General features: G+C 36.9%; 2 protein-coding genes across 6 annotated transcripts; both read right to left on the bottom strand.

Moving 5' to 3' along the window:
* Nucleotides 1-3,411: 3,411 nt before the first annotated feature.
* LOC149003631 (transcription factor bHLH130-like) lies at nt 3,412-6,715 on the bottom strand. Of its 4 annotated transcripts, none has more exons than XM_089138447.1 (7): nt 6,496-6,715; nt 5,220-6,373; nt 4,688-5,043; nt 4,425-4,592; nt 4,273-4,338; nt 4,129-4,197; nt 3,412-4,050 (listed from the first exon to the last, which is right to left on the bottom strand). In XM_089138447.1, the coding sequence occupies exons 2-7, from the start codon at nt 5,860-5,862 to the stop codon at nt 3,979-3,981; spliced, it is 1,374 nt and encodes a 457-aa protein (XP_088994573.1). In that variant the 5' UTR covers nt 5,863-6,373; nt 6,496-6,715; the 3' UTR covers nt 3,412-3,978. The 4 variants fall into 4 exon arrangements, with proteins under 4 accessions (XP_088994573.1, XP_088994572.1, XP_088994574.1 ...); XM_089138446.1 differs by having other exon boundaries at nt 5,220-6,363; XM_089138448.1 differs by having other exon boundaries at nt 5,220-6,314.
* A 5,362-nt stretch (nt 6,716-12,077) lies between these two features.
* On the bottom strand, nt 12,078-21,250 carry LOC149003630 (SWAP (Suppressor-of-White-APricot)/surp domain-containing protein / D111/G-patch domain-containing protein). 2 transcript variants are annotated; one of them, XM_089136600.1, is made up of 9 exons: nt 21,046-21,250; nt 19,367-19,920; nt 16,611-16,737; nt 15,910-16,019; nt 14,910-15,107; nt 13,593-13,727; nt 13,298-13,477; nt 12,435-12,613; nt 12,078-12,328 (listed from the first exon to the last, which is right to left on the bottom strand). In XM_089136600.1, the coding sequence occupies exons 2-9, from the start codon at nt 19,764-19,766 to the stop codon at nt 12,302-12,304; spliced, it is 1,356 nt and encodes a 451-aa protein (XP_088992726.1). In that variant the 5' UTR covers nt 19,767-19,920; nt 21,046-21,250; the 3' UTR covers nt 12,078-12,301. The 2 variants fall into 2 exon arrangements, with proteins under 2 accessions (XP_088992726.1, XP_088992725.1); XM_089136599.1 differs by having other exon boundaries at nt 19,367-19,902.
* Nucleotides 21,251-25,442: the final 4,192 nt, after the last annotated feature.

Below are 25,442 nucleotides of genomic sequence, written 5' to 3'. Positions count from 1 at the left end.
CAATCACAACTCACAAGTACTTTCAGCTTTTGTACCATATGCATCTCCCCTTCAAAAAAGCTGCTCTTCTTCTTTTTCTTCTTCTTTCCACAATGAATCCCCCACCACAACCACAAAAGAGAAAAAAAGGTTTGGTGGTTATTGAAGCCCTACTCTTAGGGTTTCATGAATTTTTGTTTTTTTTGTTTTTTATAGGGGTTGGGGGGTGGTGGGTGGTGGGATAAGAGTAGGGTTTTATGACTTTAGATTTTAGATCAAGGATGTATTAGTTGAGATATGTTGAGTGGCTCATGCTTCTCATTGTGTTGTTGACAAACAATGGATCCTGCTTCCCGATGAACGGGTGGGGGTTCGGGGAGGCACCCTGGCGAGGTATGGGGGTAGCACCCCTATAGCTTATAGAGAGTCCATGTTTTTGTAAGCCTCGGAGTTTCTTTACAGTTGGACTTGGACCCATGAATAGTTGTGACTTAGGATTTCTAAGCGTTTATATATATTCTCTTGTAATAGAAAATTGAATATAGTGAAAAACCTAGTAGCCTCAAAATTGAGGTGAACCCGGATAAAATTCGTATATCTTTCTTCATTGTTTTGTATTCGATTGTTTGTGATTGATAGCTCTAATCCTAACAATATACATTATGGATATGCTTATGATATACTGGGGCAGTCTCTTACATATAAAGAGTGGAGCTTTTCCCTGGACAAAAGGGGCCATGGCCTCATCCAATTTTTTGAAATTTCTTTATAGATACCCCTCTGGCGCTCTTTCTATACATGAAATATCAGGACTTGTCCCTCCCCTCCCCACCTCTCTATTTCTATTAATGTGAATACAATATGTAAAAAGGCCATCATCAATAATTAGCTTTTATGGTATTTGAGAAATTCCTGAGATTAAATCTTAACTCCACAACTGCTCCTATAAAATAGACAGTAAGTCTAACAAGGTCTTGAGTTTGAACTTCTATCTCTCCACACATTAATAAATACAATTATTTTCATATTTACCTTCTTGTGTTGGAACTGGGTTTCGTCCCAACTCAAAGAAATTAAGCTCTTGAATCTTAACTTTATATTAAGAGATGTTGATCTTTACCAAATTAGTGTGTTGAGATGTTAAGAAATAATTTATCTATAAAATGTGATGACGATTCTACATTTTATTTCACAAACCTAATGAGCACAGAAGTCAAAGAAAGGCTAATTAAGACATGGGCTAAGGACCCAAAATCATAATTATTATTTGGAAGAGACATGTTTGAACATTTTTATCAATGAGATTAGGAGTGAAAGTAAAATAATTTTCATATCTAGGTACAAAAATAGAAACCCATCAAGCATTGGAATTTTTTTTTTTTTTTTTTTTTTTTTGGTAAGAAATTTCCATTAACGAAAGAAAATGTAACCCACTGGCAACCGGAGAGTATAACTCCGAAGCCAGGCGGAAAGGCCACCGCGACGGGACGAGGCTCCGCCGTTGAGCCGAGAGGAAAAGGCTACTCCCATATCCTCCCCGGGAGCTGCATGGGGAGGGGCGGGCTTGTTTGTTGGCCGTTTTCTCGCTCTCGGTGATTACATCTTCGGTGATTCTCCGCTCTCATGGCGTGCTTCCCCCCGGTTGTGTCCGGTTCGGCTGCCGTTTCTCCTTTGTGTCGCGGCATCCGCCCCCTTGTCTTCCTTCCCGCCGTCTGTCGCATTGGAATTTGAAAGCATATGATAAAAGTTGAGAAGTTCCATTTTTGGTAAAAAGCCAAAAATTTCATTAACTTCTAGGCTCATTGGAACCCCACCTCCCTCAATTAAATATGAACTCATGAAAGCTAAGTCTTTTTCCACTGTCCATTTCAGTCCTGTTGTGGCATTAAGCAATTGAAGGCCCCACCATAGACTGAAGCTTTTTATTATTATAATCTTCTCATTTTAAAATACAGTGTATGGTGCAGTTGGATGGGCAAAGCCTAATGAATGCAACCCACAGAATTAATTATTAATAATTTTTCTAAGAAAATTTTTTAGATTATTTTACTAGAAGTTATTATTTGTCATGAGATAGTGTCTGAGATTTTGCTGACAAGAAATCCCAAGGTTTGTTTCTTTCTAATTTATACAGAGACAATTTATGATAAATTATAAACAAATGTTGGAATCTAATGTCATATCTTATTGTTAATGAGTAAATGGAGAAAGGAGATTTTGTAGAGACACTATAGAATAATGACATCCCAAAATATGTTGATATAGATTAATCCTTATACTACCCTAAAACTGAAGTATAAAAATGGTTTCACATCATATGCATTTGGGTAATTTGAATTTTTTAAAAAGGTCTTAAAATCTACCCTTGGATTGAAATAATACACATGTTACTTTTCTAAGATAACACTGGAAGTTGATTAGGAAGTTAAATTGAGACAAAGCTAGGTATTATCAGTGACTATATATGGAGGGATTGAGGTAATAAGTGAGGTGCGTATGTATTGTTTGATTGAATGTCTAAATGAGCTGGCTCACCTATGGACCACAACTACTAGCATTGCTTCATTGGGGAAACATGGAACTGTGACAAATCAAACACTGAAACATCAATCAAACTGTTAAAATTGGAAAGCATAGATGGGCAATTGGTGGTCGCAGGAGAAAGCGTACAAGGTGTGAAGGCTTGTTCAATTTAGAGAGACACAGATAGTGCATTCATGTGCTTTTTGTGTTTCTGTGTAATGTATACTTCATGCTGTGCTGTCTGGGTTTTAAATGGGTTCCTTATTTGGTTCGATTCCACACTAGAATCAAATTATTTGTTTCTTCATGAGTGCACAATAGTCCCAAAGTGGAAACATTACATGCCCATTGCCCTTTTTTTCTGAGAGCTTGGACACTTTTATCTCCACTAGTGAGGGACCAGTGAACCAACATATACATTTTCCTTATATCATGTCATAGCAGCATGGATTTTAGGTACTGATATCATGTCGGTTGATACATATTTTAGATATGGATCAACGGATTTGATATGGTTCGATTTGTATCTCTATCACTATCGATAGCGAATGATACCAAGGTGCAGATACCATTCACTAAAAACCCAGTATTGATTCCCTTACGAGAGCAAAATTTTGAATCATATTTCCACTCTTTATGAGCATCTATCATTATTATACAATTCACCATTGACTGACTATTGAGCACTTCGAAAGATTTTCACCCAAAAAGAGCAAAAAGAAAAGATCAAGCTAGATTCACTGGGCACCTGAGCTCTATTTGTATATTCTCCTTAATCCTTATATATGTTAGGTTATAATTAATAATATAAGTACAGTTTAATTAAAATATTAAGTACAGTTTAATCAATGAGGAGTAAAGCAAACAACTTTAAAATGATCACTGTATCCCATTAAAGGCAGAAATCCAAAGTTCCTCCCTGGCCTTTTTGACAATCAATTAGATTTGATCTCAAAAACCATAAAATCAACTTTAAGGGTTGATCTCCCATCTTTCATGGGTGAATTCAATATAGATTGATATGAGACTGTCAACCACTTGAAAAGTAAATCCTACTAACATTGTTCTTGAGAAAATTTTGCACTTCTACTCTTTTTCTTTTTTTTTTTTTTTTTTTTTTTTGTTAGAAGAAGTCCTTTCTCTATTACTGTGTTGAAAAAAATGAGAACTGATATAAAGAGGTTCTACTTGCCACTAAATTAGTAAATGCATACAAAGGATCGTATGTTGCAAACATGTGCTATACAGTTCTATCTTTGTCTCTCACGGTGTCATTGGTAATTTTGTAACATAGTGGACATGGATATTTTCCTGCAGAAGAGATGCTTAGCAGCCTTTTCTCTCTCTCTCTCTCTCTCTCTCTCTGTCTACTCCACATTCATCCACCAAAGTCTCTTCTTCTTCCTCCTATTGATCAGCTTTCTTCACCATCTCCTCTGCCATACATTCTTCTTTTCTATACTGTACAGAAGCAATTCACACCACAGGACTTGAATAAGGCTTCTGCTTGCTTGAACAGCTACAGTTGGCTTGATTATCCTTGAGCTTCTGCATGAGAAAGGAAATTGTCAAAGGAAGATAATGAATAGAGTTTTAGTTTTTAATGGAAATTTTGATCCCCATTACCTTGACCTGTTTTTGGAGTTCTTTTATGTAATCCACGGCCAAGTCTAACATGTCTGCTGTGTTGGTTTGCTGCTAAGAAGAAAATGTGTATTTGAGGATTCGAGCTTCAACAACTTAAAGGCGATGCCTCAACAAAAAGATTACCTTCTCCATGTTAGGGACAAGCTCTTGCAATTTCCTCATTCTTTCACTAATTCGAGTTCTTCTTACCTTCAATGAAAGATAAAGTAATAAACCCACTAAGCAATACAATATCCTCACTGATAAATATACTAAATAACTTCAAGAAAATTTACCCTCTCTGCAATGCTGCGAGGGTGAGTGGCACAACCCCGCTTGGCTCGGATCTTACAAGGAACAGAGTCTTGAAGAAACTTTTCCATGGCAGCAATCTCGGTGGAAGTCTTTGGCAAACTTAAATGATGAGTCAAACCTGAAGGAGGGCGGTTCCCTGCTTCTCCATTCTGAGAAACAATAATGGTAGCAGCAAATTGTCAAAGAAATGAATAACCAGGACGCTCAATCCATGGTTATTAAACAAAAGCATTAATAGTTCTACCTGAAAGTCTGATGGATTCAATCCAGAAAGCACCTTTCCATTATTATCTCTCACTCTTTTCAGGCCAGAGAAATTCTCCGAAACAAGTGCAGAATCATCCCAAGAACCCACAGGAATACTGGGAATGTAACATCGATTGCTGCTGTTGCTGTTTCTCAAGCTCCCATCATCTGGGCTATTAGGTCCGATGCTTTCGTTTCCAATTTCAGAGATCTGAGAAATTAATCCCGAGGAAGAAGGTGACTCAGAAGAGAAAGTTATCTGATTCTTCAATCTGCTTGTCGCTGGAGTTGCTTCTCTATTAGCAGCATTTCCTGCTCTGAAATTCCCCATTCCTCGCACTAAGACGTAGCCTGCTATTTGCAATGAAGCACTCGATGATTCATTGCTCAAACCATTAAAACATGAACAAAATACTAAACCCATTACAGGATCTGCATAAAACTAGGCATACTTCAACTGGGTTTAACAAAATCGTCTGAAATTAGTCAAGGAAACATAGAAGAATGAGTTATGAAGTGAAGAGCTGTACCGTTTTCCACGTTTGGTTGAGAAAAAAGACCAGCAGGAGAGCTGCTATGCCTGATAAGATTGGAGTTAGCTTTCACCTGAGAAGGATTCTTCTGATCCATGGCCATCGAATTCAACATTCTGTAAGAGTTATCCATGGAGGCTGAGCTCTGACTAGACAGCGGAGAGGGTAAAGCAGCTTGGTAAAGCATCTGCGAAACTGGTGGGTACCCATTCTGCTGAGGAGCGACCTCTGCTTCACGCTCCATTGATGCCATGAACTGAGAATTCCTCTGATTAATTGTTGGAGACTTATCGCTAATCTCACGAAGATCAGATGAAGGAGACGCAACGCCGCCACCACCACAAGACATGAATCTTGCAAACATGCTCTCTGCTTCGGGACTCGAAGAATGGGGATGGAGGAAATCGTCGGAAACTCCTTCCCCTTCACCGCTGCTACCGTCGACATAATTTTCAAGCAGAGAGCTCGGGGCAGAACGCAACCGTATCAGATCAGAACTCGAATTCTCCTGTTGATGACAATGATGGAGGTCCAAATCCATAGTTTCTCTGTTAGAATGTTGCAATTTTGCTTCCGAATGATTGAAGCTCGATGGAAACAAAAGACTAACGTCTTTTGAGGATGCCAAGGACGTATACATCCCCCCCTACAAATTAACCAGATCGGGAAATAGAAGGAGAAAAGTAGAAAGAAAAAGAAAAACCCTAAATCGGAAATGGAAGTACAGAGTGAGCAACTGAAATGATTCGAGTAACACTGGCAAATTCTGCTCTCTTCTTCAAACTTTCATCGTCGGGGAGAGCTCAGAAACACCTCAAATCAGATAGAACTCCTAGGTCAAGCTGCTTCAGACAGATCAAACGCAAAATCAACTCTCTATATGTAATAGAAACCAATCAAACACTACTCCAACGTAAAACTGGAATCCTCCCCATTTCCTCCTCTTCGTCATCAAAACACTATCACCAACAACAACTACGTTATCTTTCTCCTGAGTTTCGATAATTCAATCACGAACCGAGAAAAAAAGCAGAAAGGGTTTAAACTGGAAACAACCACAATCAATGCTTCCAGAGGAAACAGAGAAGAAACCTGAAATCACAGCAGTTCCAAGCTTTCTAAGCCCCCGAAATCGAAATCACTGTGAGAAACTAAAGCTAAGAAGTAAAGTTGAAAAGTGGGAAAGAAGAGAGAGAGAGAGAGAGAGAGAGAGATAGAGAGAAAAAGACAGAAAACAAAGAAAAGGCGAAAAAGCAGAGAAAGAAACCAATACCTTTCTTTTCCTCTCTGTATTTCTACAAAGCACCGAAATCAAGGAAACGTTTTTAAACCCTTTAGCATCAACAGAAAGGTAGCTTCTCCTGCTGCTCCTGTTCATGGCACAGCAAGAGAGCTTGAGTGAGATTAGAGAGAAGAGAGAAGCATGAATTTTCTGCTAAAAGCGAAACAGGGTCACAAGGGAGCAGTGTAGCTGAGGAAAGCCGCAATCTTCTCTACACGGGCCACACACTCACACACACACGCCATGTCCAAATATTTATTCAGCTTAGCTTATTAAAATGGACGGTTGGTTCTTTAATATTACAAAAAGGCCATATAATACTTGGATTGGCGCGAATAAGACTCATTGGACGATCCTAAATATTTTTCTGTTTGGACAATACTACCCCTCAAGAAACATGTGGGACCCACATTCGAGAAAATACGGATCATGGGTCCTCACGGGGGATGCTACCTTGGCTTCCGGGCCAAGCGAACCGAGAGGTCACCTCCTCTCCTCTCCTCGGAAGTTAGTATTTTGTCGGCTACAGGGCCGGCAGCGAATTAAAACTAGGGATTACTGAATCGGATGGTGACACCGATATTTTTATGTTTGTATCAGTATCGAGTAGGTCCGATACTCCGATACATCTAAAAAGTCAGTACGATATTGGGTTTTGAGTCAAACATAAAGGCGAATTTCACCCGATTCGGTGAGGAGCAAAATGAAAATGGGGTGAAATCGATTTAAATCTTTGGAAATTGTCCATTTTTTGGCAAATTGACGAAATACAGGCAAAAGTCGCCGATACTTCACAAAAATCACCAGAATCTTTGCCGGAATCTATGGCCGATGCTACCTCACCCTCTTCTTCTCGCTTGAATTCTTTCATACCTTTTCCCAAACCTCACAAACTCCTCCATCCCCTAACGATTGCACCCTGCATTGCACCTCTGAAAATATCAAATTCTACCTAAATATGTCGGTGAACAATTAACAAAATTCGTCAACATTCGCCAAAGGGCGAACCGACAAATCTCGTGGAAATGTCAACTTTGGTTTTGCTAGTATCTTGCACTGGAATGTGATATTACTTGGTTCGGACTTGAGCTAAGCATTTAATAATCAATTGGACCGGTCTCAAATATCAACCGGTTGATTCAGGTCAAGCCTATGGATTTGGGTCAATTTTGGCTTCTTTGATGGGTCAAACCGGTTTTTTTTTTTTTTTTGGTACAATTAGGATTTTGATTTTAATTTGATGTGTCGGTCTGTCGCTAAGCGTTCCTTTGGTAAAATTAAAGTTATTTTTATTAGCGGTGATTATGATACTTGAAAAATGGTAGTTAAAAAGTGAGGTACATTCAAAACATTGGAGGTACTTGGATATTTTTTAATATGAAAACGTATTGAGCATTATTTTTTTATTTATTTGTTATCAAAAATAATTTATATTAAATTTTCTAGAGAAGTATTAGAGGCATGGAAAATATCATCAACAAGGAAAGGGAGTGGAGATCAGCCAAGCTCTAGATATTTTAAAATTTTTAGAACCTTTTACTAAATAGTGGCATGTATATTGTGAAATGTATGTACGGAACAAGATTGACTTGAGTCAACTATTTTCAAAACTTTAAAACCTCTTCAGCTAAGCTTCTACTAGATTAATCTCTCCGTTGGGCTTGTCTATTGAGGGTCATAACCACAAACTACCAGTTTGAAAACACTGGGAAAGAAACCCCAAGTGAATGGAGTCTCGAATGGCTTCAAGCTCTAGTGACATTGAAGAATATCTCAAACATGCTATAGATTTGGCATAAAAAAAATAGCCCCCATATCCCAAATAAGGCAGCATACCTTATTTCTTTATTGGATAATTAGTTGAATTAAACTAGCCCTAAAAAATTTACCAAAAAAAAAAAAAAACTAAAAGCTAGCCCTAAATTGGTGTCAACCTTGCTAAAGGTAAATTTTGATGACACCATATTTTTTGCTTTCTTCTTCTTCTTCATTTTGTGTGTCATCGTGCGACTATTTATATTAGACTTTTAAGAGAAGAACTAGAGGCATGGAAAATATCATCAACAAGGAAAGGGAGTGGAGACTGCCACCAAGCTCTAGATATTTTAAAATGCTTAGAACCTTTTGCTAAATAGTCGCATGTATATTGTCAAACCTATGTACGTAATAAGACTGAATTGACTCAACTGTTTTCAAAACTTCAAAACCTCTTCAACTAGGCTTCTACTAGACCAATCTCTTGGTTGGGCTTGTCCATTGAGGGCCATAACCACAAGCTATCAGTCTGAAAACACTGGGAAAGAAACACCAAGTGAATGGAGTCTCGAATGGCTTCAAGCTCTAGTGACACTGAAGAATATCCCAAACATGCTACCGATGCCTTCCCTTCTTTATCGGATAATTAGTCGAACCAAACTAGCCCTAAATTGATGTCAACCTTGCTAAAAGTAAATTTTGACGACACCATTTCCTTTTATTTTCTTGTTCTTCTTCTTCCTTTTGTGTGTAATCATTGTATCTCCAGGAATAGGGCCTCTAGGCCTCAAGATGGGAAGGGGCGGGTAAGGGGGGTTATTCAAGACCTTCTTGGTCTTATTGCCTCCAAATAGAAAGTTGTCACCACTGTGTCACAATCACATCTACAACACTGCACTCAATCAAACAAAACAAATGATAATACAATGATTCGTCCTGCAACTAAAAGTTGTACACAAAACAAGTACTTTAATTTTGTACCCAAAAAAAGGGAGTACTTTAATTTATTATTCCATAAGCATAATAAAATTCAAAATAAGTTGATTAAAAGTCTTGGGTCAAATATAGGATTAGTTTAACTAGTCTAACACCTTAAAAGGCAAGTTTAGGGTTGCTCGATTGGTAAAATTAATACTTTTTAGTAAAAATGTCGTAGGTTAAACTCTTGTTGATGACATATGTAATTTTTCAATCCCCTATATGCATAAAAAAAGCACCATTGTGCTAAAAAAAAGTTTAACACTTTAAACCCAAATGAACAACATTAAAGCTTGAATACTAGATCAACTAAGATTTGATGTTAACTTATCTTTGGACCAGTGAGATTATTAAAATGACAAAACATACCCTGCAATTCTTAGTAGTACACTCCATTAACAAATTCCGCTGAAGTCATTATTAGATAATTTCCTAACTTTTAAATTATCTTTAATTTTTCATAACTTTGCAATATTGCCTTTAGTAAAATAAAATCCTAAATTTCATCTTCTTAATTTTTTCCTCTACATGAGCACATTCTTCTCCCCTAAGGGGGAGGTGGTTCGAAACTTGAAATGGTAAATTCATTTGTGTATTACTTTGTCAATGTGCAAGGCCCAGGCCCACACAATTAGGTTGCATTTTCATACATGATGGATCCATTAAGATGCATACCCTTATGATAAAATAAATAGACATGAAAAATATACAATGTTCCCTTATGCCTTCTCAGTTCTCCCAACAAGCAGGTAGTGAAATGAGCCTTTCACTGTTACAAGAAAAAAGAAATGACCTTTTGACTTGTGCCCTTAGATGCCCATATGAGTGTTTCATTTGTGGCCATCAAACCATGACTAGTGAGATGACAACAACCCCTCTTCTCGTATATAAATAAACATTTTCTTGGAGATACAATAGAAACTTATAAGTTATAACCGACATAGAGAAACTAAACCTGCAATAGAAGGATTTTTAGATATAAGGACACTAGAGTCATTTCATTCAAGTCTGCATCTCTTACTTGGGAATAAAGACTTTAGAAGAAGGGGAAGAGAATGAATAACAATGACATAATAGAAGAATCCATTATCCAAAATTTTGGGAAGAGATTGAAGAATAAATATCAAAGGAAGAATCTGTTATCCTAAATTTCACAAGTAAGATTAGGCATTTATCCTTTCAAGGAATATATGATTATTCTTTAAAAAGAATGGTAGTGGGTTGTTACCTCATCAAGCATGTTTTTGTGAATGGTTTTAGAAGTTGAAAGGAAAATAATTTCTAAAAAGAATACAAAAATCTTAAGAAACATGAGCTCTAATGGAAATTAATATATATACACCCCACATGAAGACTTCACTAATGAAAATTTTAGAGAAATTTCATAAAATGTTTAAAAGTTGTAATGCGTATCTTCTCGTGGTAGATATGCATTAGTTATCTATAGATACTATTTAGATTTGTCAGCTCATTGGAAGAAATATTTCGCTTTTTGTTATGAAACGTTCTAAAAGATTACCAAAAAAAAATACAACATTCAAAAGAAAAAATTATTCCAAGATAAGCCAATTCATCTTGAAGGATGAAAACCGTATATAAATATTCTATTAAGAGATGCCAAAGGTGCTTTTCAATCACTTTCCTCTTTTAATTTTAGTTTTGTGAGGAGGGAAAATTCACTTATATCTTTATGATATTAGATATTTAGATGTAAATAAATATCTTGAGATAAAAGGGAAAAGGAAAAGAGGGGATCAATTATAAGGTATATAGGTGTATAGTTAAGCTTGGCAGTATAATGTGATATCTGCTAGGCATGATTCTTGACCTCATTGAATGGGTCTCAAAAGTATTGGGCGTTGGGGGTGAAGGATAGGTACTTAGAAGTGTTGGTTTCAACCACTAGAACAGCTCTGTATTGGCAAGGACAGGTACTTTTGATGACCATACATGTATCTTATGGTTTTTGTTCAAGAGACAATATTCAAAAATCTCAATCAAGTTATCTAAACAAGCTAAGAAATGTAGGTATCGTGTCAACCTTTAAATGAAACAAACTTCCTGAAGCTATTCCTCCAAGAACTGCATATCATTTGGAGGGGCTGAACTGCATTGGGGCCAAAGGGCCATGCCCCTCCCCTAATTTTTTAAAAGTTTCGATTAGTTTCTTAATTTTTCCTTATTTTTCTTTTTCTCACATGAAATATCAATATTTGGGCTCCTAATATTAAATATAACTTAAAAAATAAATATAAAGGATATACATGTCATTCTTATTTTCTATGTAACTGTTATAATTAAAATTCAATTTTTAAGGAAGAAACAATTAATTTTCAATTAAAAACTAATTCATGATCAAACAACTTGGATTTCCAAACACATGACTAAAGGACCACAATATAATAGAAGAGTTTGTATTGTAAAGTTGTTATAATTGGGAAGAAATATATAATTAAAATAATATAAAGTTGATTGAAATTATAATTGAAAACAAAGATGTAATTGAAATTATACACTAAGATTGACTAAATCTCTAAATTTATAATTAAAAATCAAATGATAAGTTAATATTTGTATCTCTTTCTAATATAATTATTATTAAAAAAAAAATACTTAGACCGAAATCCTTGCAAAATGCCAATGAAATTAATGGGAAACAAAGATGTAATTGTAAATCAACATTTTCTTCCTTCTCCAACTCCTCTACGTCACATTAACTGCATAAAATTTAACAAAATGGGTTCTTTTCACTCGCTTAGACATCACCAAAACCCTGTACACCCACCACTTTAGATACAATAAGCTGTGAAATCAAGCAGAAGTTTGATTATAGAAGAAGAAGAATCACAAGGTAACACCACTGCTTCATTTTGCAACTAAAACATAACAATCTTTTTCAGAGAGAAAGAAAACCTCAAATTGTTGTTAACCTACAAACATCAATCTCAATTTCTCTAAAGTTCTCTTTGGGGGAAAGGAAAGGTGGGGGGGGGGTTGATGTTACATTTGGTCCCCACAAGATAAGGCTACATTTCGACCAGATGAGAGGCCCTAACAAAGCTCTCTAGTAGTACGCTCTCCGTGGATTATTCTGCAAGAAAACATTGCAAAATTGAATGAGCTTATATGCCAGTGTAGCTCATTTTTTGATTAAAAAAAAAAAAAAAAAGGGTGACACAGAAAGGGGAAGAACTTACCAGAGGGTTGGGCCTGTAACGGTATCCAAGCATCATCCGTTTCTTGTACTGCTCATAAATATCATCCTCAGGAGTAACCTCACCAGGCTGCATTGCTCCAACTCCTAAATGATCTTTCTTTACATTTCCAGCCATGACAGGATCCGAACGGCCACTTTTAGAGCTTCCTAAACCCTCACCTGCAATTGCCACATTCACGTTAATGTCTAAGGAACCAGATTTTCTAGACTGAGGAGTAATAAATTAAAAAATCAACATCCTTGTCTATTGATTAATTCCAATACCGCAAGCCCATACAAATAACAATCAGAGAGGGAGATGATAATCAAAAAATAGCAGTCAGAGTTTGCAGAGTTCATATGCGTGTATCAAGAACATGCAATTAAAAGAAAGATAATTTTGTGTGCAACAGGCTCAACTAAGCCACATAAACATGGAAAAGGAAAAAAGAACAAACTACTCAAATAAAAAACAGCAGATCCAATTGGATAATTCATTCATTCTGAGAGAAGAAAAGATCCCTTTTCTTCTTTTTTTGGGTTGAAAAAGGGAAATTGAGAAGACCCAGCTTTTGTGAACAAGGGAAACGCAAGAGACCCTGTGGTGCTGATACATATGTATCAATTTACGCCTTGAAAGTATGCAAATAAATGTATGTTCTCTTCAGATTACATCTCATGGGCATGGAATCTAAATAAGAGTTTTTTTTTTTTTTCAAATGAGAGAGAGAACTTGTATTTTGATAACTTCAAAGATGCGCGAAATATGAGCTAGAAACAGACTCGATTTAAGGTATATAATTGCGCCTCAAAATTAAAAAACATGGATACATTCGAGTGTGTCACATTCCGTTAAAGCCATACCTTCTTTCCAGCCCATTTTGGACAGAAGTCTATGCCCAACATTGTCAGCTTGAATTCTAGCCCTTTCAGCAGCCTCTCTAGCAGCCTTCTGAGCTGCAGCGTCATTGCAGGTACTCAAGAACTTCTCAAGCTCATCTGGAGGAATATAATCTCCCATGTGGTGCCCCTTTTTGACATTAGCTGCCATAACAAAAATGTCAAAGGAACCATAAATAGATACTGATAGGTAAGAAATTATGCATCTGCAGCATGATCATTTTTAGCTAATAAGAAATAGATTGAATAAGATCTAAACCTTGAAGAGAAGCAGGAGGTGGCATCTCATCTTTGGACTGTTTAGGCTGTCTCCTTCGTTCCTCTTGAGCAGCCTTCTTAACATAGAATTCCATCATTGCGATAGGATCAGAAGCTAATAGTGCACTGGATTCACCTGCAAATCAGAAGATAACAAAAGATGATTCCTTTCCCTCTCTAAGGTTAAGGTGTGTCATCATACTTGTCACTCTCCTTGTTTTCTCTCTTTCTTTTTTTTTTTTTTTTTTTTTTTTTTTGGGTTTTTTTTTGGGGGGGGTGGATCCACATTGCAAAAAAGCTCAAGGCAGGGGTCTCCATGTAAAAAATAATTTGCAAGTAAAATTTCAACTGTTTCTTCCCCCACATAAATAAGGTGTAAAACACACATTTTCCATGCAAAATGGGATATTCAGCCTGTTCTGCCATAACACATGATTAAATGCATTGCTTAGTACGAGCTTAGTACGACCCATCCATAAATAAACTACAAAATTGAAAGATGCCAGAAACAATTCTCAATGTTTCCAACTGTCAGTACTAAGGCCACCTTGGAGATTTTAAGTGTGTGTGTGTGTAAGAGCAAAACTGGTGCCAAAGGCTTCCGCACAAGTATAGCCCACCCCTACAAAATTGTATATAATGCACTGAAAATAGATGGAAACATTGGTTGTTTCACTACAAATTAAAATGCAGATATTGCAACATAGACAATCGCCATAATCCACTACTGTGTAACACTTAAGATCCCTCCCAAACCCTTTTTTCCCTGTATGATTCAGAACCCAATGAACAAGTCCAGGCCCACAAATAGGAGGAGCTATTTGGTGGCTGTCCTGATGAGTTCCTTAAAAGTTCAACTTAAATGACTCCACGGCACTTGGTGTTCATTTGGACACTACTTTGGACCCTGAATCTTCTTTAATTTCTAACTTCACACTCTGAAGAAGGTTTTAGAGGTACTGTTCTTAAAAGAGATCCTGCATGTGTTCTGGTATATAACTAAGTTATGACTTGGCCTGGAACCTAATAAAATGCCGAAACACGTCTTCCCTTAGCGGCTAAATCACCCAGTGGACCAGTGGAGGCTGAATCAGAAGCCAACTTTGCAGATGATAAGCCTCCTAAACAAGAAGCATTGCATAAAGTGATTCTAGGATTCTTTTACAAGGGACACTGCTGAAAACTTGGTGGTTATAGTTATTCTATAGTTTTGGGAGCCATTAGGCCTCTCCTGCAGTAGGCAGACCAACTACAGTTATGTTGTATGCTCTAATAAAATAGTCATCAAACCAAAAAAGGTACTCTACAAGATGTATACCTTGGGACAAGGATGTCCCCACTGAAGATGCCAGAGTTGATGATACAGAAGAGCTTGTCTCATCATTGGCTTCATATAATGCTGAAGCTGGTATTTGGTAATCAGAATGTTGTTGTGGAACCCTTTGAGAATGCTGTGGATGCCTTTGAGAACCACTTGATCCTCCTGAAGAACTTACACTGATTAAGAACTGATTTCCTACATTCACAAGAGGAAGAAGAATAAGTAATTGTCCAACTGTACAGGTAGTTTACTAAGGACAGACAGTAGACTCCCATATTTAGGTCTTAATTTGTCTTAAACCGAACTAGAACACAGCTGGTTGAGCCAGTGGCTCAATTCAAGTGACTTTAGAACATTCCCATTTTATTTTTGTCAACATTTAAAGTCGCTTTTAGCATCCGCCAATCAACACGGATAATAGAAAAGTGGGTCATACTTGGTCAGCCCAGGATTCCTGCTCCAAGGATGCCTGGCAAAATAAGGCGTTCCGTGGAATAAATCCTGCCAATTCCACATAGAGCATATAACTCTATGCCCAGGGCCTTCAAGGTTAAACTACTTTGGAGGGGAGAACAGCCATGCACGTCCCCACAAATTTAAGCAAGCACCTTACTGCAGTAAGGAATATCAGAGTTTAAACAGCAGGAAACCTTCCCAGTAGTTCCACGATTAGTCAATTGTATCAATATACCAACTTGGTTTTTTTTATCCCTGTTCAACTAGGAACTTGGTAGGCAGTAAGCCACTAGTGTCTCCACCAAAATGAAAGCACTGTACATTGTCCAAATAATAAATAATCTAATAAGTATCCACATTTGATAGCTATTCAACTCCAGGCATTCCACTAATGGGTACAAATCCGACCAGGTTCTCATATAATGTCCACATACCATTTTATTGATTAATTGATTACAAAAAAAAAAAAAAAAACAAATATGCAATCAAGAATTCAACTAGAGTAAAGAGAACATAATTTTATAGGCATTGCAACACCAACCACTCTCTGACGATGTCTCTGAATTTACATTCCGTGCCAGAGCTTTCTCCTCCTCAACAAGTCGATATTCATAGTATTTGTAGTCTGGACAAGTTACATCGTATAGAAACCTACAAAATGGTGAAAAAAACCAATAACATTATGGGCAAACGAAAATTTAAGATCAGAACAAACATTTTGGTTATTGTTTCTCACACACTAGACAGGGATGAGATAAAACCAAGGCAATCAGAAAACTAGAATTGTTTGTCTTGCATTATCCCATCTCAACCCCTTCCTCATGCCGATCTTGGTTCAACATTTGATGCAATCGGAGATCAAGTACCATTGTGAGGGTACAATAGATTAATCACCTTACTTCTTAAGGATTCAACTACTTTCCACAACTACTACTGCGGATATGCTAAGCTCTTCTCCAAATGCACCAGGGATAAACTAGACTCATAAATATCTCAAAGCAGTTATGATACTGCAAGAGAATAACTACAAAGGGAACAAAAAATCGCAAGATGAATTAATAGAACCATGCGACAGGTAATGATAAACATAAATGGAATAAGTTGGATCATAATCTCAAATACAAACAACAAGGACATTATTAATGGTGACCATTTTAAAATACAAATATAGAGTTGAAGACAAGCAGCAATGGTTTGATATTGCAGCATTCAGAAATTAAAAAGCAATTGTAAGAAACGTACTTAAAAGGTGTGTCTCCGGGATTTCTTTCACGAGTAACCTGCTCAAACTGCCTTCCATTTTTTGCTACAAAACTTGCTAACTTGTCTGCAACCTTCTTCACTCCAGGATCACTAGGGGAAGGTGGTGCTGCATGTCACTTAAAGAACTGATTAATACCAAGAGCATGAACAGGGGAATGCAAATTACTCTTGTAGCAGGGTGTGCCACATTTTCCAATTCTTTCATTCAACAACTCTTTCCACCAAGGTCGATAGAGACTTAAGACATAAGCTGCATTCATGAGACAAGAAGTGTTCAAGACTGTTCTGTTTTCAGCATACACCACTTTATGAACAGAGAAGGCATAATTTCCCAACTGGATTGGGAAAAACACTTTCCAGGGTGAAAAAGTAGCCTAAAAATGAGGGTAAAAATTATTGAGTATACACAATATAGCTCCATTTTATAAAATTTTGTATGACACGTCCCCTTATATTCTAATATAGAAGCCTACAATCATCAAGCTTGGAGTCAAAACAAGCCATAGCCTCCAAAGTTGTCTTTGGCTGGGTCGCAAGCAAAGGAGCTTGTGCACTGCAGAAAAACTTCCTGCTATTTCAAATTAACAATCTATAAAGAGGTAATGATTGCATACAGATAACAATTGAGCATTTTGCCCTAGTTTTTACCCATATGCGATCACAAGAACAGTCCCTTCCCCAAGCAAACCAAACACATCCCAACTTAAAACCACCTAAACAATCATTCTGACACCTTCTTAAAGAACTCCATCCCTCAACAAATCACAATCTAAATAAGGCTCTATTCGGTACAGTTTAAATTAATGATTATTTGACCTATAAACAAAAATAGATGTAGTTAATATGATTTATGACCCCCATTTCTCATTAAAAAGATGGTTTTAAACATAAATTCATAAGTAGATTAAGGGCTGTTTATGATTTATCACCATAAAGAGTTAATTTCCGTTCAAGTGGGTACCATTAATGAACATATACAGAATTTCTATCTAGGTATGGATAAAATAGTAAAATTACTAAATTAAAACAAAACCTTATTTTTCCTTCTCCATCTCCACTTCAACAATAATTTAGGATACCAAAACTAGCTCAAGCTCAAACCAATAAAAGCGAGCCAAAACCAAAACTAAAGCTAATATATATTTTACCATGTAAACAAACTAAAGCAAATATATATTTTACCAAGTAACCAAAACCAACCCAATGCCAAACTGGTGATACATAATATATTATTCACCCAATGGTAACAAACACATTTGTTGTTATATAATATATTATGTCTAGTAGTAACCAAACAAAAACCATTTAAAGCTTGTAACCTATGATCACAATTGAGTATTCAGAAATAGGTCATAAACATAAATATAAATTATGTGAAAGAGAGCCTAAGATAATAACAGCCACCAAAATATATAAATGTTCTTGACACAGATCTAAGAGAAGAGATGGCAATACTTGGGAAATATGCCATGGGTTGCTTCACTTATCCATTCGGCTATTTACTCAGTACTACACAGTACTTACGGATATTCCCAGTGGCGGTAGTCCTATAACTTATATATACTGGCTTTATTGACTCAAAACTTGTGGGTGTTCCCAAATGACAGTAGTTCTATAACTCAGGACCCAACAATCAAAATTGGATCAGAATTTGCAGACAGATTCTCCATGTTGGAGTGACCCTAAGGTCAATTCTGCAGTACAGTTTCTCAAATTCTAGTATCAGTATCTCCTAAGATCATGCCAGCTAATTTCAACAATTAAATTTTCTCCAATTCAGGATTAATCTGCATAAATCCCCAACGGCAGCTTCTTTCCCATCTTGAAGGTGTTTTCCCAGAAAATCAACCATTAGTAAGCTTTGCTTACTTGATTTCTCATGCAGCTGATAACCACCAATCAACCATAGGTTTCTGTTTGATACATTAACAACCATTGGCAGCATTGCAATTTTCTTAAAATACATCACAGTATCATGAACACTTCATAACTGGGAGACAAATATAATGCGGAGCATGACTCGTCGACAATTAATTTGTAAAGTATAATAGCAAACACAGTGCATACCCATAATGAGAGCGAAGAGAGGTTATTCACCCAGGAAAAATGAAAAGAATACAAGGAAATTACATAATTTTATGCCAGAATTGACAGCTAAGAGCTTCAAAACAAGTATGGGTGAAGAAAAATTTTACTTCAGGATAAGGAATCTGCAGTTGGACATCTGACTGCAAAAAATATCAAGTATAAAATCTATTTTCCAGAGCTAAAAAGCACAACAACCTTGTTACTATAGAATTCCAGAAATACAAACGTATAGTTCTCACTTGCCCATGCATATCACAATAATCAGTAAATTCAACATAATACAGAAGCAACATCGATCATAATGCACAAACGAAGGATGATCATTAAATAACAGAAACTAACAATAGTAACAATTTCAGAAAAATGGATTTTTTTTTCCCCCCAACAGTTGATAAGGTCTGATCCAATGCAATCTAGAAATCACAGGTTCACGTCCAGAAACAGTCTCTCCACAAAGCATGGGTAAGACTGCTTACGTTTTGACCCTCCCCAGACCCATTAGTGGTAGGAACCTCGTGCACAGGGAAAGCCATTCAGTAAATTTTGAATCTCAGCAATTCTTTATGTTGCAATAAAGAAAAAGAAAAAACAAAGAGAAACAATATATACTTAAATAAGATAAGGCAAATTGTTCAAGCAGTTATTACCGACATCCCCTTTACATGGCAACGGAACAGATGCATTAGGTTGATCCAATTTCTGCCGCTTTGGTGGTCCATCTACTGACCCATGTTCTGCATCCCCTTCATCTTCATCCTCATCAGCACCCAACTTAATTGGGGCTGCAGCAAGTTTCGATTTTTGTTTCAAGCTAAATGCAAGTTTGCCACCTGAAGCAGTAGGGATAGCCTTGCGTGTCTCAGATCCTTTTAAATCCATGCCTGTTTTACAAATGGAAGGATTGGCTCTCATAGTCCCAGACATATTTATGCTTGACTTGGACTCCTTCAATTCAGCTTCCTTCTCTTTCTCTTGTTGAAGCTGTTTAAACCTTTCCATGAACGAACCATCATTAACAAAGAGACTAGAATCTACCCCTTCCTTCATGGTGAAACAATCAAGTGCTTTAGGGCCCTTAAGTGGGCAACTGGAATTTGGACGAGAAAGCCTTCAAACTGCTTAAGCCTTGAAACAGAGCTTCAAATGCTGAATTTGTATTCGAAAGGAGACTGCAATCCTTAATCTTCAAATCAGAAAAAGACTAACTTGAAAGCATTAGAATAAAGAAAGCGTATCTCAGCTCAAGTTCGATAAGAAATAAAGATTGAGAAAAAAGAATAACTGATCAAGTGAAAAAGCACAAAAGAACCCAAAGGCAAATAGGACCTACTACAATGGTCAGGAAATACTTAATACAACCAACCAGATACGGGAAAATAGTTCTATGCCAAAAGATGCACAACTTAGCCATGGTACAATTATCGAATTGTGATGGATGTAAGTAAGGAACTCAATATTTCTAACATTGCATAACCAAAAACTCTTATGTTCTGACATAAAGCGTCAAGCACAAAGTAAAAAATAAAAATAACTAGCTGCTTTTATTAGTGGAATCTCCAAAAACGTAATTACAACAACAACCAACCAACCAGTCAAAAAAAAAAAACAGAGGAGGAAAAGGAAGACAAATAATAACCAAACTCAGAAGTACTCTGAGTTGCTGACAGAAACAAGAACCACTTCATAATCTGATCCAAAGGATTATTATGTCAACCCTTTTTCCATGAAGAAAATGGATACAATAAAATAACGCCTACGCTGAACACATGCTCTCGTACAAGGCTGCCTGTCTATGGGCTAAGAAGAGAGCGAGGAGAAAACCCTCCAAACTGTTCAAATACGAATTTGATTTATGATTTGATCCTCGCATCCTCCGAGGTATCGAAATTTCATTAGGCCAAAGGAAGGTTTTTTCTTTTTCTGGAGCAGGGAGAGCAGCCAAGGTACCCAGACAAAGGAAGGTTCAACAAAGCCTAAAATCAACGAAGCTTCAAAATTTTCTTACAAGGAGGTAAAACTGATGGAATCAAAATCAAGAGAGAACACACAAACTCTGCAGCCAACGCCGCCCAACCACCCGCCAAAAACTCTAAATAAATTCTAATCAAATTAGAAGACTGAACGAGCGAAACACGATATCCATAACAAAAGGATACAATTTTTGCCACAAAAAAAAAAAAGAAAATCTCAAACCCTAACCGGTTCGAAGGAACTGAATTTTTTTCATACCAGTGATTCACAAAGTAAACCCTAATTCAAGGAAAACTACACAGAACAAAGAAGATACCAGCCCCGACAAAATTCAATTAAAAATCGATCCCCATACCTATTTTGTGAAAGGATAAAACGAACAATCAAATCAGAATCGCTGATCTGACCAAAAAAATAGATGAGGAATTCAGAAAAAGCTTCAGCCCCAACGTCAAGAACAGAAAACGAATCCTCCCACTCGCAGAAGAGAAATTAGGTCGACGTGTTTTAGATCTGCTTCGCCATCGAAGGTTGCGGTTCTTATGAACTGACGAACTAGGATCTTCTATCTGTAGTAAAACTAGGAACAACAGAACATGTGATGGTGTATTTTTATGGATTAATCCAAGCCGTTCATTTCATTGGCCATCCCATAGGTCCATTCACGGATAGATTACTTTCGACCGTTCATAGGCACCTGATCAGATGAAATATGTCGGCGTGGTATAACTGTATAAGTATATTCCTTTCAGGTCTTTCCGGTTCGCTTTGTGCTACTCGTCCGGTTGGACCCGGTGGCCGAATCATATCATAGTTTTAACAAAAAAAAAAAAAAAGGCCGAGATTGAGAATTGACCATTAGCCCTTTATTCTTTTTTCTTTCTCTTTCTCCAGTAGAAAGTAGAACTTATAGATGGGGTGTGCCGTGCAGCCAACGGTCAAATCAAATCTCGCGACCGCTCGGGAAAATCCTCGAGACGGTCGAGATCAAACGGTCGGATTTCGTCCGCGCCTGTTGCGCTTGCGCGTACAAGCCATAGCCATAAAAACTCATAAAAAAAAAGTCTCCGGTGAAAATTGGCCAAAAACTCTTTGTTAAAGTTGTTTGATTTCTAGTGATTTTTGCAATATAAATTAAAATTTATGAAACTTTATGCTTATAGAAACACTTTTGACGCAGCAAACACTAGGTTTTAGACTTTTAGTGACACAATTATAGAAAGAGATACTTGTGGAAATGGAATCCTCAACATATAAACCTTGCTAAAATCCCTAATGATAATGATTTTTCAGTTGTTCGTCTTCTCTATCTCTAAAGACCAAAGTTCATCTTTATCTTCTCTAGGTGAAATTCTACCCCTTGTCTTTGCAAACAAAGTCCATGTTCTTCATCTTCTCTCTCTATGGTTATTGCAACAAGCCAACAAAACATATGCTAACTTTGTTTTTGCACCCATAAAAGTTGTATCAAATACTTATGGAAGTGTTTCTACTTCTAGTTCAACTCAAATTGTTTTTGGTGTTTTTGAAAGTAGAATCACTTGATGGGTATCGAATGGATAGCTAATTTAAAAGATGATGGGCTTGTACACGGCCAGTGGTCTCAACCTCACACAAGTTAACGTAAACTTTTTATCAGGTTCATTTCCGACAACAAAATGATGTAAAAAATAGACCATCCATTTCTCCCTGGATGAATAACACATGTCCATCAATTACATACAAAAGTTCAAGTAAGGTTACGACGAGAGAATTTTTTTTTTTTTAATTTAATATGAACATTTGGATGTGACTAATGTACATGTATCATTCATTTAGAGGAAAATGGATGACCATTTATTTGTCAGAAATGGACATGATAAAATCTTGGTTCACGTATGGAATATGATCACTCTATCCCACACACAACGAACGATGCTTCCCTGTAAAGATTATCCGTAAATATATTAGTAAAACCATGGTCGATTAACTGATAGGTATTTCAAAGCAACTGATTCTAGAGATTCTAGAGATTTTGAGATCGATTGGAAGCTTGAATCATAATAAAAAATTATTCAATGACAGCCTAGCCTAAGCCAAATTGGTAATACATGCATCAAACTAATATGCGCTGATCGTGTATCAGTGTATGTTCATCAGCCCTTCACTGAAGTTAGTGTTTGTTAGTAATCTAGAATGGAAATATCAAATATAAAGGAAGCAATCAAACCATAAATTAACAGAGAAGAGAATGCCTCAATCCTTAATATAAGTGGCCCTGCAGTAAATATTCTCTTTGTAAAATTATATGCGACATAAAGCCATAAAGCCACCTTCTTCTTTTTTTTTTTTTTTTTTTGGGACGGGGGACAACATAAATGCCACCCTGTTCTACTTCAAGAGTCCTGATCATCTCCCCGTCGGGGAGGCACTCGGCTCCCCCAGGCTCGCCACAAAACTAGTGGGGCCCGATGAACCTTTTGGAAAAAAAAAAATTTTTTTCCCCTGGTTTTGTGGTAGGGCCTGGGGGGCCGGTGCCTCCCGGGGAGTGTCCGCCTACTTCAATGCTATAGAAACATCAGTCTATAAGGCTGCGTTTGTTTGCAAAGGTGGGGTGGGGAAAAAAAAACATGTGGGTCCCATGTGTAGTAGGGTGAAGGAGAAGAAAATGAAAAGGTTTTGTAGAAAAGTAATAGAGGTGGGTCCCACTTTTTACTTTTCTTAACTTTCCCACAAAGTCCCACTAAATATGTAGGGTTTTAAAATGGCTTGGGGTGAGAAAGTTGGGCTACGACATCAGCAGACAAGTTTCCTTGATTCAAGGAAATTTGTCTCTCACTTTCCCATCCCAAGCAACCAAACAATCTACCATTTTGGGATTTAAGGGAAAAGTAAGAAATCTACACTCTTTTCAATAATTTTTCCACCCCTTTTATCCCACCCCACTTTTATTCCAGCAAACAAACGCAGCCTAAAGGGCGTACCCAGTAACTTGTGTTCTGTAATTAAAGCATCAACAAGAACCTTTCATGAATACCAAGCAAATTTAAGATGGATCTTGAGGTGCTAACTTAAGTCTCAGACTTTCCTACCACTATTATGATCTAAACCTAAAGATGGCAGCAGCAACATCCAACACAGATTGCACAACATTTTCCATGATACTATCTGAAAACAATTCACTAACATAATTGTATGAGATAGTGTTACTGGATCAGACTCAGGTATACTAAAATTAGAAAGGGCAAGCATCTGTAGAACCTTCAAAAATATCAATAAGACAATTACCAGTACCACACATTCTACAAATCATCTGTCCTAGCAAGGGTATAATATTTACAGAACTCAGAACTATTCCAAATGGCAGAACCATTTTTCCCAAGTAGAAGGATAAAACAAGTCCTTATTACCTAAATATTTCCTACTCAATACCATAAAGAGAATTGGCTGGATATAGATTCACTGAACAAAGTAAGAATTAAGATAAGAGATAGGTGACAACTAAAGCCTGATTTCAGTTTTACATAAAACCTACCAATCTGCCACCAATAGAACACCATTCATTTCCTTTATTTATCTTCATATCCCTTTTCCAAGATTTTGTAAATGAGTAAAGCTTCAAATGATCACTGTGGAGGGAAAAAGAAACATGGCATTCAATTAGGTTGGTATAACAACTTCAAGTAGTACAAACCATCTAGCCTGGGATTAAAGAGTAATCTTCCAGATTCAACAATATGGAGGACAATGATCACAATAAATTGGTCCTCACTAGTTTACTCTCTTCAACTTTTTTCTCGAGGTTCATGCATGTTTACTTATATATATGCCGCCGAGTGGGTGCGAACCCACGACCTCCTTGTGGGAGTGCGGGCCTTTTACCGCTAGACTAACCCCTCATTGGCAATTTGCCACTCTATCTTGATCTCCATCCCACTCTCTATATGCTTAGAGTGAGAGTTCAACTAAAAAACATTAAGTAAAACCCACTCCTATTGAATGATGAATAAATATATACATTTTCTTTGACGAAGGTGATCTAGATAGGTAATACTGTCCAAGAAGATAGAAGGTGCTAAAGACAACAGAGGTAAGTAGAAATGACCAAAAGTTTTTCTACAAAAGTCGGAATTTGATAAGTTGCTCAGTCAAAAAAGATCAATGCATCATAATATCAGGTCAAAAGATCCGGCAAAGCCTTGACCTTTATTTTTTTTATGAATAAATAATTATATTAAAACAACAAGAAACAAGAGCACAAGGTCTCTAAACAGAAGACTGATAAGAAAAGCTAAGACCCCAAGTAACAACAAATATGCTTGTTCCTTGGAGAATCATCAACAAAATAATAAGGATAGCTAACCGCCTAAAAGAAACATCAAAATAGATGAAATTCCAAATCCTTATATTTGAAGTATACGTAAAAGTCATTCCTTAAAACCCTGTAAGTTTCCTTCTACGTGGGAACTTCAAATTGCCATATCTCCATGGCTTTCAATCTATTGCCCATTTCAAAAAATTGATACTGGATACTTTGGGGAGATATCGATTCTTGGGCTTTTGGAGTTAGCACTCACCAAGAACGATTGTGATCCAGCCGGTTTTGTGATTAAGAGTCTTTTATTTGTGTCAAACCATTGAGAGTTTCAGTATTAACAAAGGGACTTGGATCTCTTTAGAGTTCAACAATCACAAATCCACATGCTTTAGCCATTTGCAGTAATAAGAAGAAGTTTGTAGTTCTAATGTCACAGCTTTCAAAAATATCATCTT

This window comes from Hakea prostrata, chromosome 10 (assembly GCF_041222555.1).
Source record: "Hakea prostrata isolate BN-2017 chromosome 10, UWA_Hpros_2, whole genome shotgun sequence".
Taxonomy (NCBI): domain Eukaryota; kingdom Viridiplantae; phylum Streptophyta; class Magnoliopsida; order Proteales; family Proteaceae; genus Hakea; species Hakea prostrata.
Note: the sequence above shows the minus strand (reverse complement) of the source record. Positions and strands in the feature narration are given on the sequence as shown.